Source organism: Somniosus microcephalus, chromosome 3 (genome assembly GCF_052327205.1).
Source record: "Somniosus microcephalus isolate GS21.2 chromosome 3, FLI_Smic_1.0, whole genome shotgun sequence".
In the NCBI taxonomy this organism is placed as follows: Eukaryota; Metazoa; Chordata; class Chondrichthyes; order Squaliformes; family Somniosidae; genus Somniosus; species Somniosus microcephalus.
Window position 1 is genome coordinate 40,768,571 of NC_140989.1, and position 17,979 is coordinate 40,786,549.

General features: G+C 43.7%; 1 protein-coding gene across 4 annotated transcripts in view; it reads right to left on the reverse strand.

The window, feature by feature from the left end:
• heatr1 (HEAT repeat containing 1) overlaps nt 1–17,979 on the reverse strand; it is a 120,279-nt gene that overhangs the window by 68,185 nt on the left and 34,115 nt on the right. For all 4 annotated transcript variants that reach the window (XM_085980239.1, XM_085980243.1, XM_085980231.1 and 1 more), the window contains exons 10-16: nt 17,034–17,141; nt 15,943–16,060; nt 15,157–15,264; nt 13,508–13,603; nt 12,516–12,604; nt 11,408–11,619; nt 7,958–8,079 (exon numbers count right to left, since the gene is read on the reverse strand). In XM_085980239.1, the coding sequence (XP_085836365.1) occupies nt 7,958–8,079; nt 11,408–11,619; nt 12,516–12,604; nt 13,508–13,603; nt 15,157–15,264; nt 15,943–16,060; nt 17,034–17,141 (853 nt within the window). The remainder of the gene's footprint in view (nt 1–7,957; nt 8,080–11,407; nt 11,620–12,515; nt 12,605–13,507; nt 13,604–15,156; nt 15,265–15,942; nt 16,061–17,033; nt 17,142–17,979) is intronic.

Genomic DNA, 17,979 nt, shown 5'->3' on the forward strand with positions numbered 1-17,979 from the left:
AAAGGAAGAGAGTAGCAAAAGTAAACGTTGGTCCCTTAGAGGCTGAGACAGGATAAATTATTATGGGGAATAAGGAAATGGCAGAAAGGTTAAACGTTAAATAAATATTTTGTATCTGTCTTCTCAGTAGAAGACACAAAAAGCATACCAAAAATGGTGGGGAAACCAAGAGTCTAATGAGGGTGAGGAACTTAATGTAATTAATATAAATAGAGAAAAAGTACTAGAGAAACTAATGGGACTAAAAGCCGACAAATCCCCTGGACCTGACGGCCTACATCCTAAGGTTCTAAAAAAGGTGGTTGCAGAGATAGTGGATGCATTGGTTTGGATCTTCCAAAATTCCCTAGATTCTAGAACGGTCCCAGCGGATTGGAAGGTAGCAAATGTAATTCAAGAAAAGGAGGGAGAGAAAAAACAGGGAACTACAGGCCAGTTAGCCTGACATCAGTCATCGGGAAAATGCTGGAATCAAGGAAGTGGTATCAGGGCATTTAGAAAATCATAACATGATTAGGCAGAGTCAACATGGATTTATGAATGGGAAATCGTGTTTGACAAATTTATTAGAGTTTTTTGAGGATGTAACTAGCAGGGTAAAGGGAAACCAGTGGATGTAGTATATTTGGATTTCCAAAAGGCATTTGATAAGGTGCCATGTAAAAGGTAAGGGTTCAGGGGGTTGGGGGTGGGGAGTACTATAGTAGCATGGATAGAGGATTGGTTAACGGACAGAAAACAGAGAGTAGGGATAAACAGGTCTTTTTCAGGTTGGCAAGCTGTAACTAGTGGGGTGCCGCAAGGATCAGTGTTGGGGCCTCAGCTATTTACAATCTATATTAATGATCTAGATGAAGGGACCGAGTGTAATGTATCCAAGTTTGCGGGCGATACAAAGCTAGGTGGGATAGTAAGCTGTGAGGAGAACACAAAGGGCTGGATTTTCATTCAGCAGTCGGGAAGGAGGCGGGACTACAACTTTCGGGTTTTAGTCCCGCCTCCATTGACGTCCGGCCAATCCACGCGATTTTCCCTTGATTGACCTTGTTGAGCCCGCCCAGTGGGCTCAGCAGGCCAATTAAGGGCCACCCGGCAACAGGTGACGTCACAGACTGAAATTTAATCTGTCAAGAGGTCTTGACAGATGAAATATCAGTGTTTCACAGCTGTTTGAAGCTGTCAAACACTGACAGTCTGACTTCTAACCTGAGTCCTTCTACGCAGACTCAGTTAGAACTCTCACCGGCACGGAAAGCTGAAGACTGTCACTTTTGACAATTCGCAGCCATTTTGCTTTCAGTGCCGGCTGAGTGATGGACTCCCGATGCCTAGAAGAAGAAAGGCTGTTAAGGTAAGTACAGGTAATTTAAACTTCTTTACACACTTTAGACACACCAAACACACAGGAGGAACTTTTTCACCCAGAGGGTGGTTGGAATCTGGAACTCACTGCCTGAAAGGGTGGTAGAGGCAGGAACCCTCACAACATTCAAGAAGCATTTGGATGAGCACTTGAAATGCCATTGCATACAAGGCTATGGACCAAATGCTGGAAAATGGGATTAGACTGGACAGGGAGGGATGGGCGGCGCAGACACGATGGGCCGAAGGGCCTCTTTCTGTGCTGTAAAACTCTATGACTCTATGACTTTGGCACTCATGCACCCATCACTCACCTGAACACCGACATCGCGACCCCTCCAAGTCCTTCAACCCGACGACCCGCCTACTCTAACCTGGCGTGGTTTGGAGCCGTCGGGAATCCCACACGACACCCCTCAAAATAGGGATTAGGCTAAAAACTGCCTGTTAACTACCTGTTAACAGGCAGTTCACAGAAATCACAGAAACCCCACAGTGCAGATAGAGGCCATTTCGGCCCATCGAGCCTGCACCGACACATATCCCACCCGATCCCCGTAACCCCTACACCAACACATATCCCACCCTATCCCTGTAACCCCACGTATTTAATCTCCCTAACACTAAGGGTCAATTTATCATAGCCAATCAACCTAACCCGCACATCTTTGGACTGTGGGAGGAAACCGGAGCACCCGGAGAAAACCCACGCAAACACGGGGAGAATGTGCAAACTCCACACAGACAGTCGCCCGAGGCTGGATTCGAACCCGGGTCCCTGGCGCTGTGAGGCACTAATCCCTTCCTGCCTCGGGTTGGCGGGTCCCAGTGTGGGGCGGGTACCCGCCTCCTTTGAAACTTACGTGGAGGCGGGATTTGGGCGGGATGGTGTCGGGACCCCCGAATTCGGGATTTTAGCGCCCCGCACGCCTAAAAGCCCGCCTCATGGCACACTGAAAATCTAGGCCAAAGAGTCTGCAAAGGGATATAGATAGACTAAGTGAGTGGGCAGTAAGATGGCAGATGGAGTATAATGTAGGGAAATGTGAGGTTATTCGCTTTGGTAGGAAGAATAGAAAAACAGAATATTTTTTAAATGGTGAGAAACTTTTAAATATTGGTATTGAGAGAGATTTGGGTGCCCTCCTGCAAGAAACACAGAAAGCTAGCATGCAGGTACAGCAAGCAATAAGGAAGGCAAATGGCATATTGGTCTTTATTGCAAGGGGGTTGGAGTATAAGAGTAAGGAAGTCTTGCTACAATTGTACAGGGCCTGGTGAGACCACACCTGGAGTACTGTGCATAGTTTGGGTCTCCTTATCTAAGGAAGGATATATTTGCCTTGGAGGTGGTGCAGCGACGGTTCACTAGATTGATTCCTGGGATGAGAGGGCTGTCCTATGACGAGAGATTATGTAGAATGGGCCTATACTCTCTGGAGTTTAGAAGAATGAGAGGTGATCTGATTGAAACATGTAAGATTCTGAAGGGGTTTGACAGGGTAGATGCTGAGAGGTTGTTTCCCATGGCTGGAGTGTCTAGAACTAGGGGTAGGCCATTTAAGACCGAGATGAGGAGGAATTTCTTCACTCAGAGGGTTGTGAATCTTTGCAATTCTCTGCCCCAGAGGGCTGTGGATGCTGAGTCTTTGAGTATGTTCAAGGCTGAGATGGATAAGATTATTGGACTCTCGCGGAATCAAGGGATATGGAGATCGGGCGGGAAAGTGGAGTTAACATAAGAACATAAGAAATAGGAGCAGGAATAGGCCACTTGGCCCCTCGAGCCTGCACCACCATTCAATAAGATCATGGCTGATCTTGGGCTCAAAGCCACTTCCCTGCCCGCTCCCCATAACCCTTCACTCCCTTATCTTGCAAAAATCTGTCTATCTCCACCTTAAATGTATTTAATGACCCAGCCTCCACAGCTCTCTGGGGCAGAGAGTTCCACAGATGTACGACCCTCAGAGAAGGAATTCCTCATCTCAGTTCTAAAAGGGCAACCATTTATTCTGAAACTATGCCACCGAGCTCTAATTTCCCTACGAGGGGAAACATCCTCTTTGTACCTACCTTGTCGTGCCCCCTCAGTATCTTGTATGTTTCAAAAAGATCACCTCTGATTCTTCTAAATTCCAATGAGTATAGGCCCAGTCTGCTCAACCTTTCTTCATAAGTCAACCCCCTCATCTCTGGAATTAACCTAGTGAATCGTCTCTGAACTGTCTCCAATGCAAGTATATCCTTCCTTAAATAAGCAGACCAAAACTGTACGCAGTACTCAAGGTGTGGTCTCACCAATACCCTGTACAGTTGTAGCAGGACTTCCCTGCTTTTATACTCCAACCCCCTTGCAATAAAGGCCAACATTCCATTTGCCTTTTTGATTACTTGCTGTACCTGCATACTAACTTTTTGTGTTTCATGCACAAGGACCCCAGGTCCCTCTGTACAGTAGCATTTTGTAATCTCTCTCCATTTAAATAATAATTTGCTTTTTTATTTTTCCTGTTAAAGTGGATAACCTCGCACTTTCCCACATTATACTCAATCTGCCTAATGTTTGCCCACTCACTAAGCCTGTCTATGTCCCTTTGCAGATTCTTTGAGTCCTCTGCACAACTTGCTTTCCCACCCATCTTTGTATCATCCGCAAACTTGGCTACATTACACTCGATCCCTTCATCCAAGTCATTACTGTAGATTGTAAATAGTTGAGGCCCCAGCACCGATCCCTGTGGCACCCCACTAGTTATCGTTTGCCAACCGGAAAATGACCCATTTATCCCGACTCTCTGCACTCTGTTAGTTAGCCAATTCTCTATCCATGCTACCCCCAATTCCGTGAGCTCTTATCTTATGCAGTAACCTTTTATGTGACACCTTATCGAATGCCTTCTGGAAATCCAAATACACCACATCCACTGGCTCACCCTTGTCCACCCTGCTTGTTACATCCTCAAAGAACTCCAGCAAATTTGTTAAACATGATTTCCCTTTCATAAAACCATGCTGACTCTGCTTGCTGCATTATGATTTTCCAAATGCCCTGCTACTGCTTCCTTAATGAAGGACTCCAGCATTTTCCCAACGACAGATGTTAGGCTAACTGGTCTATAATTGCCTGCTTTCTGTTTCCTTCCTTTCTTAAATGGGGGTGTTACATTTGCAGTTTTCCAATCCGCTGGGACCTCTCCAGAGTCCAGGGAATTTTAATATATTGCAACCAATGCATCCACTATCTCTGCAGCCACTTCTTTTAAGACCCTGGGATGCAGGCCATCTGGTCCAGGGCACTTGTCGTCTTTTAGTTCCATTATTTTACCAAGTACTTTTTCCTTAATGATAGTGATTGTATTTAGTTCCCCCCTCCCTGTGGCCCCTTGATTATCCATTATTGGGATGTTGTTAGTGTCTTCTACTGTGAAGACAGATACAAAATATTTTTTCCAGAGTCTCTGCCATTTCCCCGTTCCCCATTATTAATTCCCCAGTCTCATCCTCGAAGGGACTAACGTTTACTTTAGCTACTCTCTTCCTTTTTATATACCTGTAGAAGCTCTTACTATCTGTTTTAATATTACTTGCCAGTTTACCCTCATAATTCATCTTCTCTCTCTTTATTATGTGTTTAGTCATCCTTTGCTGGTTTTTAAAAATTTCCCATTCCTCTAGCCTCCCACCAATCTTGGCAACATCGTATGCCGTAGTTTTCAATTTGATACCATCCTTTACTTTCTTAGTTAGCCACGGATGGTGCTCCCTTCTCTTAAAATCTTTCTTTCTCACTAGAATATATTTTTGAGAGAGTTATGAAATATCTCCTTAAATGTCCACCACTGCATTTCAACTGTCTTACCCTTTAATTTATTTTTCCAGTCCACTTTAGCCAGTTCTGCCCTCATGCCATTGTAATTGCCTTTGTTTAAGATCAGGACACTGATTTGAGGTACAACTTTCTCACCCTCCAACTGAATTTGAAATTCAACCATGCTATGATCACTCTTTCCTAGAGATTCCTTTACTATGAGATCATTTATTAATTCTGTCTCATTACACAGTACCAGATCCAAGATAGCCTGCTCCCTGGTTGGTTCCATTACATAGTGTTCTAGGAAACCATTCCGAATACACTCTATGAACTCTTTCTCAAGGTTACCATGGCCAATTTGATTTGTCCAATCAATATGGAGATTAAAATTACCGTACCTTTTTTACAGGCCTCCATTATTTGTTGATTTATACTCTGTCCAACAGAATTGCTGCTGTTTGGGGGCCTGTAGACTACGCCCACCAGAGACTTTTCCCCCCTTTTTTTTCCTTTATCTCCACCCAAACCGATTGTACATCTTGATCTTCTGAGCCAATATCACTTCTCACCACTGCACTGATCCCATCCTTTACCAACAAAGCCACCCACCTCCCTTTCCTTTCTGTCTATCCTTCTGAATTGTCAAATACCCTGGAATATTCAGTTCCCAGCCCTGGTCACCTTGCAACCACGTCTCTGTAATGGCGATCAGATCATACCCATTCGTATCTATTTGTGCCATCAACTCATCTACCTTGTTACGAATGCTGCGTGCATTCAGATACAGAAATTTTAACTTTGTCTTTTTACCATTTCTACTTATTTTGGCCCCATTTTCTGTTGCACTCTTATTTTTAAACATTCAGTCCCTTCCTGTCACACTCTAGTTATTATTTCCCCCATCTCTATCCTGCTCTATTGGTTTCTCATTTCTCATTGACTTTTTAAATTCCCGCTCACCTGGACCCTCCACCCCACTATTTAGTTTAAAGCCCTCTCTACAGCTCTAGTTATTCGATTCGTCAGGACTCTAGCCCCAGCATGGTTCAAGTGAAGCCCGTCCAAACGGAACAGCTCCCTCTTATCCCAGTACTGCTGCCAGTGCCCCACAAATCGAAACCCATTTCTCCCACACCAGTCTTTGAGCCACTCGTTCATTTCTCTTGATCTTATTTACTCTATGCAAATTCACTCGTGGCTCAGGTAGTAATCCAGGGAGTATTACCTTTGTGGTTCTGCTTCTTAATTTAGCCCCTAGCTGCTCATACTCTCTCAACAGAACCTCTTTCTTTGTCCTACCTATGTCACTGGTGCCTACGTGGACCATGACAACTGGATCTTCCCCCTCCCACTCCAAGTTCCTCTCCAGCCCAGAGGAGATGTCCTTAACCCTGGCACCGAGCAGGCAACACAGCCTTCGGGACTCTCGGCTGCAGAGAATAATATCTATCCCCCGAACTATACTGTCCCCTATCACTGAAACATTTCTTTTTACTCCCCCCACTTGAATGGCTCCCTGTACCACAGTGCTATGGTCAGATTGCTCATCCTCCCTGCAGTCCCTGCCCTCGTCCACACAGGGAGCAAGAATCTTGTACCTGTTGGACAAGGCCAAGGGCTGAAGCTCCTCCATCACTACCTCCTGGACCCCAATACCTGCCTCGCTTATAGTCACACCCTCCTGTCCCTGGGCCACATTGGAAGTAATTACTCTAGTGGGTGTGACTGCCTCCTGGAACTTAGTGTCCAGGTAATGCTTCCCCTCTCTAATGTGTTGCAGTGTCTGAGCTGAGGTCGATGATCAGCCATGGTCTTATTGAATGATGGAGTAGGCTTGAGGGGCCGTATGGCTTACTCCTGCTCCTATTTCTTATGTTCTTATATAAGAAATCAGAAACGGCCTGGGGGGCTGTGGTAATATCTTGGGATCAGGACATTAACATTAACTCAACAAGATGATACATGCTGCATCTGTCCTATCAAGGAGAGGCTAAGTCGTTGGTATGACCACTGTTGTAGCCCGGAATCTGGCTGTACATCTCCATTGGAGTTGTAAGGACAAAGGAGACGGAGAGACAAGTCGAAAGAGGAAGTGTGTCAGAGGCATACAGAGTGGTAGATTTAGAGAAAAAGAGATAGAGAAGACAAGAAAGATAGAGAGAAGACAAGAAAGATAGAGAAAGAAAGAGCGAGAACAAGAGATCTAGATGGAGAAAGTGTGCGAGAGGCAGTGAGAAAGAGTGCTAGAGGCAATGAGAAAGAGCAAGAGATATAAAAGGAAAAATAAGGAGAAAAAAATTGGAAGATAAAGCCAAAAAATGAGAAAAAGCAGAGGATCAGTTACAGAGAGGGTGGACTTTAAAAAAAATGTTTCTCCATGAGCAACGCTATAGAACTAACAAGTGTAATATTAATTGTTTCAGACAAAGGTTCCATAATAGCAGATAGGCCATAGAGACCAGGAAGATTCCAGGTTTGATCCTGGTCCCTGCTGACTTGGCTATAAGCTGCCGATACTCCCTATCAAAGCACACATGAGCAATGGCCACTTGGTTAAGAGCACCTGGCACCAAGGAAACATGGGAGAGTACAAGACTGGGAAAGACTTTGTAGTTCATCTGACCAATCCTGAAAATGGTTCACTCACTCAAATATTTATGCCAATTCTCCCTTAAATTCTCCAGGAAGGCGAGGGGGGAAAATTGTTTAGAATTACAGTTTCAACAATAATGCTTCACATGCTGCACCACAAGTTTAATTTTCTTAAAATTTTTCACTTACTGTTTGAGCCCGAATAGGAGGCTCCATCAAACACAAGTTATTCACCAGAAGCTGGATCAGTTTCTGATTTGCCTCACCCACAACTTCTTTTGCTTTACAGCTGTCAATAATGTTTTGGAGCACTGTAAAGGAAACAAGATTTGTAAAGCCAGCTTCAAGCAGAGAACACAGCACTTGTAATAACCTAAGGAGTGGGGACAATTCACTCTTAATTGAACAACAATGTACAGGAAACTTTGGTTTATCCGGAGGTTAACTGTCCGGAATGCTCGAGCCACCGGCAAAAATCAGGAGCCGTTTCGTTAGGTTTTTTTTCTTTTCGTTGTTTTTTTCCCCCACCAGTCAGGCTCTGCAAGGTCTCGCTGAAGCTGCTGCTAAGCTACAGAGACGCTTGCAAGGTACGGCCGACTGTTTAGAAGCTGTTGCTAAGCAACAGGGTTTGTTGCCAGATACGGAGCTCAAAATCTCTGTATGTTTCAACATTAGCGCTGGTTTGTCCGGCAGTTTTGATGGGATGGCAACAGCTCGGTCCCGTCGGTGCCGGATAGCACAAAGTTTCCTGTAGAAAGAATTTTGCAGATCAGTAATTCCTTGTGTGTAGAACCAGTATATGCAGTGTGTTCTACGAGAGCTACAAAAATACAAATACACCATACAACGCTCTTTAAAATCATTTATTTCCGGAGGCGTCTATATTTCCTCATCTCTGCACCGCTTATTCCAAGACCAGCCGAGCGGTCAAACAAATCATTTATACTTAGGCCTCTGACTAAAGTGCACGTCACAGCTCAAGATTCTTTGGCCATTTTTCCCCACAAAAAAAAGGGCCTGGACACATGTGGTTTTTAATGTGCACTCCAGGCAAAATCTGCCTAAAATGAATTAGTTCCATGCCGAGTGGCGGACGCGTAGGCAAATGAGAGTTATTTAAATGCAGAATGTGCAGTTGTTTTGCACAGATTCCAAACAATAGTCAATTTGCTTGCAATAATTGGCCAGTCAGGAAGATGTCTAGCACCTTGGTGCTGACCACTCTTTGAAGGAAGTCAGCCAAGCAGCAGAAGGCTAAAAGTACCTACACATATTGATAAGCAGGCTGGGGCTCTTTTCTCTGTAAAAGAGAGAGGGCTAAGAAGAGCCATGATAGAGGCCTTTAAAATTACGAATGAGTTTGCTAGAGGGGAAATGTGGAGAAGCTATTTCCACCTGTGGGCGAGTCCAAAACAAGGGGATATAAATATAAGATAGCCACGAGCAGTTCAAATAAAGAATTTAAGCGTGGTGAGAATATGGAACACGTGGCCACATGGAATGGTCGAAGCAGACAGCACTGATGCATTTAAGGAGAGACTTGATGCATACATGAGGGAGAAGTGAACAGAGGGATACAGGGTCAGGGTGGGAAGAGTTAATCAGAGTTGGAAGAAGCTCGGGTGGGGTATAGACACCCGCATATACCAGTTGGGCCGAATAGCCTGTTTCTGCTTCTGTAGATTCTATTTAACAATTCCAACCCAGCTTTACCTCACCCAGCATTAACTTGGTGCACCTTCGGAGAGATTGAAGTAGTTCACATGAGTAAGACATGGAAATCTGGTTTGGATCATAAGGCAGTTTCACTGTTGCACTCCTGGGTCCTGTTATTGCACAAGTAGATACAGGGCAGTGCGAGTCAACTTCCATAAAAACTCAAGCAGCTTAAGGAAGCAACTGACAACACTGTATCCAAGAAGATATCCAAGGTTGTCTCAAATTTCTAACAGCGCACATAAAACAAATGCAATTCAACCGGACATATATTTAATAAAATTGTTATCTTTCCACCCATACTTCAGCTATTTTTCTCCCTTAACCCCTCACTCCTGTACCACTCCCCAAATGAATGTGTGATATCCATTCTATAACTGTGCAGTGCTCCCTAATGATGGACTAATTGCACCGGACCACTGAATTGCTCAGACTAATAGAAATTCTCAGTAATTAAAAAAGGGGGGAAAAATGACTTGCATTTATATAGTGCCTTTCATGATCTCAGGATGTCCCAAAGCGCTTCAGTGAATGAAGTATAGTCATTGTTGCAATGTAGGAAGTCTAGGGAGTACCTTTTGTTCAAAGAACTCCCCGCAACCCCCCCCACCCCCGACCTGCTTTCAGCAAGGAAAATAACAGCCAACAGAATTTTTTTTCACTTTTTAAAGTTTTATCGCCACATGGCGACCCCTCAAATAGGGTCTGCCTCCCTGCAACGCGCAACAGGTGATACCACGGGCAAGGAATGCTCCAGAGTGGCTCCTGCGTGACGTTTAGGTTGGTTGTCAGCAATATCACTGGAGTGGCCTCGTGGAGAAGGACTATGCTGACAATATATCAAAACATCAAAGAAATAAGACATTTGTCACTTTCTTCTAAAAGAAAAATATTTTGAACAAAGTTGTGCCAAAAAATATTAAAACTGAAAATAATGGTGCATCGTCAATAATTTTGGATTAAAAATCACTGGTCGTTTGAAGGGCGATCAGCAACACTCATTGTGTATGTTAGAGTACATACATGCGGTGTTAGAGTATGTGCATGGATCTCTGCCTTCCAAAGCTCACGTGAGCAGGCAGGGAACACATAACATCCCTTTGCACTTATGTGAAACAGTGCCATTGCTGCTTCAGTGCAGTGCAGTAAAGGGAACACGAATATTTTTGTCTCAGTGGTTCCCCCACCCATTTCTTCCACATTACCATACTTTTTTCTCATCCTTTTTAGTTTACGCTGTCTTGTTTACTTTTCTCTCTCTTCAGTCCATTTCCCCCCCCCCTCTACTTTTAATTTTATAAAATTTTCAGCTTATTGCAAGTCCTTCTAACATATTTTATTTTCCCTTGCTAAAGAATGCTATGGAGCTAACTCAGAATCCACAGCATTGGTGAAAGCCCCAATTAAATCTAGTAAGTCTCTATAGTTTTAATTGGGATCTTTCACGCCTATTTTGTCTCCATGTTGCTCAAACAACAGAAAGCAAGAGAACACAAGGGAGCCTGGATTAAATGGCATAGTGCAGACGGGAGATGGCAGATCTCCTGCGCAAGACTCCTACTAATTGCAGGAGAGTTGGTGAGCCCATGAATGAGGCCAGATCCCATCAAGAGCTGTCAACAGCCATGTAACAAGTACACCTGACAATGATCAATATTCACAGCTTCACCAATTCTTTTCCTCAGTATTTCAGAAGTCATATAAAAAATTAATGGCTCAACAGCACTGGCATTCTGTCTATTGAATAATGGGACGGAGTCCAAATGCTTGCGTTCCCAATCTTACCCCATCGCAGATCAAAACATATATACGTACAAAATTTTAGAGAAGATTATTTCATATTTTCAAAATGTACACCAAACTGAAGACACAGTTATTAACTGCTTGAGGCAAGCAACATTACCATAAGGAAAGACCTTTTACCTGCTGGCCAGCCATGGAGCAGTGGAGTCATGGAGCAGAGACCTGAATTAGCAATAAAGATTGTTATTTTCTGCTCAGCTGATGCTTTGGCTCGGTTGGTCAGGACCAAGTAGGGCAATAGTTCCATCCATATCCGATTAGTCAGCGCTTCATTCCCATTATACAATCCTCCTATGCTTAAAAATGTCATTGCCTCTTCAAGAACGACACGCCTAGGAGCAATTACATAACAGAAAATGTGACATACTGCAAATATTTAAGAAAACCAAATGCACACAAATGTGGAAGAGCCACACAGCAATATGTATGTATTATATTTATTATAACTAGTACATACACACAGTAATATATTTACACTCAGTGTAAAGAATTACAATGAAGCAGTGTCTTCACTCCCCATCTTGTCATAGCAAACAACAGTTTTTGATGCAATGTTTTCTTCTTCCAGTGAGTAGTGTTATTGTACAACATACAATTCTTTGTGAAATTATTATTCTGTTCATCCACTGCACCAAATACTGTATTTGGTGCCCAGGTGAAGGGGCGTGACTACTTCTGCCCCCAAATTTAACAATTTCCAGTCATTTTGCAGCTCTGACACAAGTTTATTATGCTAACTCTGAACAATCACAACACATCGCATTAACAAATACAGATTATAAAAGCCTTATTTTGATCACTGGCTGTGTCAGCTAGTGCGGCAGTAGACGCGTTATTGTTGGCCTGAGCCAGTTGTGTGGGAGGATGGGATACGGCTGGTGTTTCAGCCCCCCTGATCGATGTATTGTGACTTGTGCTGAAAAGTATGCACCAGTGGTGAGGACGGGATCAGGCATGGCTCGGATGTCCTCGGTCCAAGCCGGCATACGAGAATGGCCACTTGGACGATGTACTTGATGGTAGCCAGTACCTGTAGAAATGTACTCATTCAGAAGACACCACCTTCAGGAGAGAGAGAAGGCTGGGGGGGGGGGGGGGGGGGTTGGTGGTGTGTGGGGGTGGTGAGGATAGAATGCTTACCAAAATCTGTCATAACTCTGCTTTTTAATATTTTAATTATCTACATGTTAATTATACAGTGCAGTCCTGTCCTTAAAATTACACCCACCAATGCTCATTCTCAGAAAGGTCCACTCGTTGAAACAGCGACAAAAGACAAGAAACTGTCTCTTCTTGACCAAGGCATCCAGAGAAGGCCTACAAAAGGAACAGAATGAAGTTGAAAATTTTGCAGTAATATTTAGCCGAGCTCCACCATAAGATACACTGGCCAGCATCTGACTATAGCTGCCATTGTGGATCAATGCTCATCAACTTTTAATCATACCAGCAGGTCTCCCGCAGCATTGCTGGTGGATGGCCTGTAGTCTGGAGCATGGTTATGATGTTGAGCTGCTACGAATAAAGTGTCTCTCCCTTTAAGGCCACTGCCCAAGGACTCCTCCCTAAGGGAAGTGGTCTAAAAAGGCAAACTGTAGCCGCTTGCAAATTTTAGACTATGGGGTCAAAAGATTATTTTGCATCTCTAACAAAGGGCAACACTTTGAACTGTGACGCCTGCAGTATGGCAGGCGTACACTAGATGCAAGATATTTGTTAGATAATCTGTTGGTTGTAAAGTGCTTTGAGGAATGCGGATGTTGTGAAACACGAGTTCTTTATAGAGATAGACACACAAGAAAAATGTTAAATACAACTGACTTATTTAGTGATTCTCATTCAAGTTTGAGATACAATGAAATCTCTTCTGCAGGTTAAATTCACATTAAGTGAGAAATAATCCAAAAACAACACCAAGCACCCCCGAAGTATAACATCTGCCTACAATAAAATAGCACTTCACTCAAAACGAGATGAGGCTTTAGCTCCCACTAATGCAAAGCAGTAGTTCACCACAGGTTCTCTGGAGTTATAATACAAGGCAGAAGTAAAATGGCATCATGACAACTCCCCAGACAACCCAAGCAAGATTACAAACCCCGCGTGACTTACAAGACGAAGCCCATAGATGCCCCGTGTGCTCTACTCACTTCTGTGTTTTAAAGTAATAGGCGACATTGGCATTATCTTTTTTTTTAAATAAAAGCAAACTCAACTCACCTCCAGAGCTTGCAGAGCAACCAGAACTACCTCTAGACTGTCATCTTTCAACCGTTCCAAAATAGCTTCCTTCAGGAAAAGATCATCACATCCCTCCTTTGAAACAAAAGTAGTTTATAAATAAACTACAATTCATGCAGAGTTTTGTGACCAAATGGCCAGTACCTTCCAATTCTCCCATTAGTATTACAATGCCCATGGTACTGTGTATCACTACCCTAAAATAACTGAACAACCGTGTACCACTATTGATGCCACCGCCCTAAAATGCTATGACCGATTATAAAATCCAACATTAGGTTACAACCAAAATTTTTAAACAAATTTGCAATAGAATTTCACTAAGTTTCACCTCTTGGGCGAGTCACGAAAGCACAGCATGAAAAGTGCTGCAGGATTTTGGGAGATTAATTTTCAATGATTAAAGCTGTATGATTTAAGATGTCTTTAAAAAAAAAAAAAGAAATTGAACTATTCAATTTAAGCAGTTAGGTCACATTTAAACATATAGGCCTAGAAATTCAGTTGCGTTTGCGCCCACTTATTGGCTATAAAGTGGTTTGCGCCTGAAGTTTTTTATCACCCGAAATTCAGATGGACCCTAACATCGGCGTTAGTCGGTAGCGCCGCGCCGGCACCGATGACGTCATCGGTGTGCGCAGCGCCCCGGTTGCAATGCTATTCCGGCCCGATGGCCAAATTCAGTTGCGGCCGCCTCGCCCGTGGCAGCCGCAAACAGCGTTTGTGAAACGGGGTCTTGCAGCTCCGAAAGGCCGGCGCATAAAGGTGGAGCGGCGGCCGGCCGCTTTCCCGGCGGCCGCCTGCCCGCACCCCCCTCCCCGGACTCCTGCACCACCCCCCCGCGGCATTGATGTCTGAGTCCTGCGAGCCCGGCACTTCCCCGTGGTGCCAGGCTCATTTGCCGGGGGAATCCACCGGCGATCTGACGGCTGCAGGCAGCTCCTCCTTAAGAGAAGGAGGAGGCCTGCAGTACCCCAGCCTGCCGCACCGCATCGGGTGCCGCAGCGGGAGCTGGACGCCTGAAAGTGACATTCATCGCCCCTACCGAGGCGGCCAAGCCCTGCAATAGCGCCCGCCGCCGTCTTGGCCCGTCGCAACTGAATTTTAGGCGGGCGCTACGGGAATCCTGGCGAGCGCAAAATTTCGGGCGCAAAAGACCTGGCGGGGCCATACCGAATTTCTAGGCCATATTCTTTTGCCTAGGGAATTCTATGGTAATGATCTGTGACTGCAAGTAGCAGTTATTTTCCAGGAAGGCCTCACTTCACTCATAATGTCTCTCGTGGCTCAATTCACTCTTCAAGACTGCTGAGGCATTTCATGGGCCACTGCAACAGGTCTGGACTCAGCCCATAAATAATCACCAGTCACTTAGAACTTGCTATCTTAACTAACAAGTAACTAACAGTCACTTCAGATAGTTACAATTTCTGAGTAATGTCTTGTATATTTAATTACATTGTAAATCCCCAACATTAAAAGAATTTCACGATCTCGTGGCATTCATTTGAATAATGAGAGTTACTTTGCATAGCTTTCATGCCAAATAAAATCTTCCAGGTTTAAGATGAATTAAGCAATTAAAAAAAAATCTATTCAAATCAATTGATAATTAAACTCTGCACTACCTGTCTGGTTTTAATGATTTTCTTCAAGTGCTCGAGAGCAGATATTCGGATCACAGGCTGTGGGTGATTCAGACTCAGCAACAGTGATGTGTCAGAATCTGCCAACAACTAAAATAAAAATTTAATTCAGTTAGGAATTAACAAACGGTTCCTTTTAATTTTCTCCACTCTTCTCCTTAAGGCATTGACTGTTTCCTGGGACATGGTTCCATAGTGTACCCTGTGTGGATGACAGACAGTAATAGTGAGAGCGAGAGAAATAGATGGCTAAGAAATATTTCTATTGGTCTGACATGGATTGGAACCCATGTCCAAGAGACAAAATAACTGTTTAAATCCACGGTGTCTTTCAACTGCAATATTTTAGTAAGTTATATCAGTAGATCGCCCGTAGTATTGCTTATGGTACATTAAAGAATACGGCGTTTTATAATGACAACAGTGTTATACAATGCACCACTGCATTAGCGTCAAGCTTTTCTTCTTTAAAAAAACAGATTGTGTTATAGTTTCTATGATGCAGAGGTGGGACCCAAGACAGTCATCATTTCATTTGAATGCAATGGTTTTAATTTTGAAAACAGCAGTACATAAAATGGTATTTGGTGCACCATATAACTTTAATGAAAATTATCTGTGCAGGAAAGGCACTTTTTAAGAAAAATTATGACCCCCCAGTTTTATCTTTAAATTATGCAACAGACAGTCCAACAATGACATTTAATGCACATTGTTTTTTTCCTTAACAATCCTTGCTGAACCCCTGAGTATTAAAGTCCATTTTACCTGATGTTTGGCACTGCTCAAAGTCAGAGAAATAAACTGGTGAAAGACATCTTGCTCTCTCTGGCTTGTAATCTTTTTCAGATGTCCTTCCAAGGCTAAATCATAAGCATTAGGATACCTTCAGAGACATAGAAAGGAACGTCTTTAATAAGGAGCAACAAAAGAAAGGCAACTGTATACATTGGCAAAATTGCACTTTCACAAAGAATTCAACACAATGGCATTAAAAGATTGGGCTAGAAATTGGGTTGCTTTGCACCTCTCGTTTGGGCGCAAACTTCCCATGCGCCCCCATACCTATCGCCGGGCAATATGTGCGACAGGATCAGGGGACGGTTTTGCAGCGGCGGCGCAATTTAAAGGGCAGGTGTCGGGCGGCCATTTTTATTTTGGCCGACTGCCAGTACCTTTGCATGTGGGGTGCCGGCTGTGATCGTTCAGCCCGGCACTCCTCTGGAGTGCTGGGCTGTTTCCATGGCACCCCACTCCCCTTTAATCAGGGAAGGAGGCCTGCAATGACACAGTGCTACGTGCCACCACGCGTGGTGCCTTTGCACGTAGCGCTGCGACATTGAGTAGTAGTGCTCCAAGAAGGAGGAGGAACGCTTCCAGCAGCGCCCCGGTGAGGTTCATGCCCCAAAATGGACTTTACCCAATTTTCCCCCCATTACATTTGTTTTTAGGTGAACAAATTTAATATCTCTCACAAATGCAGTAGCCTCAAAACTCAAAAAAAAAACTTTTGTTTTTGAGGATGTAATCCCTTTGTTTTTTCAATTTATCTTTTCATCCCATTTACTTGATCTATGTAGTGGGGCAAGCAGCTGCCAGACACCATTGCAACTACAGGATGACTAAGAGGTGACCCTCCATCTCGTTTCTGACCCTGTCCCCACTTTACGTCCCCTCCAAATTGGGTAAAGCATCTGGACTCAACTCTGCGTCTTCCTGAAGCAATACGCCAGAGAGCAGAAACTCATTATGGGCCTGTGCTCCAACAGGCTCTGCCACCATGCCACATTCAAAGCAGGAATTCTTTAAAGGCAGGTAAATTAATACACACACACCACACACACACACACTAAGCTTACTTTGTTTCCAGAAGTCTGACCAAGGGCATAATTTTCTGATTTAAAGCAGAGAGACTGTCGGGGTTGATATTCTTTGTCCAATGGGAAATGTACTCTTCAAGAAGCATTCTGGAATACAGGGAAAACAATTCCGATGTAGCACGACCTGATTCAACAATAAAGATAAGCAAACCGTAGCAGTAAATCTCTATTGAACTACAGCCAGATATTTATCAAGATAAATCCTACCAAAAGATTACTGGCTGCAGGTCCTTACAGAAGGTGATGTGTGATTAACAGCAGCAGTAACACGTTATTGAGTACATTTATCAAATGGGAAACCTGCTCTAAAGATTTTCACACAGGTACTCTATCACTTACTAACTCAGGACAAGAGTGTTCGTTTTATTCTGAACTAGCTGATCTGCCATCACGCTACGCAAATTTTAAAAAAATATTAAACGGAATAATCCATGAATCCCCTAATTAATTTTCCATATCTTTTTAAAACATTTTCCTCTATAATTTGGCTTGAAATCTTCAGTTTACATTTATACAAAGTATAATTATCCTCCTTTTATGATTTCCTTTATGGTTTTAAAATACCTTTATTTGGGCAAAATTAGTTTTGTCTTTGTATTTAACAACCTGCCTGTTTTTGAATTATGTGCAACTCACAGAGCATAAATGTTGATCTCCGGATTTAAAAAAGTATTAAAGCCATCAATATGTTCAGTGCTGTTTTTAACAGAGTGACAGGAATGAGTGGCATAGTGCATCAGGGTGCAATGGAGGAAAGTGAGCAAATGCTGAAGTGCAAGGGACAACGTTGGAGTGGGAAGTGACACTGGGGCATGGAGTGTGGGATGCTTGGCGTGCAGGGGACAAGAGGGTTTCCAAAGCCAGCAGTGGTGTGCTAGGCCATGCACGAGCAGTCAGCGGGAGCAGCAGATAATGTTGGGAGTGA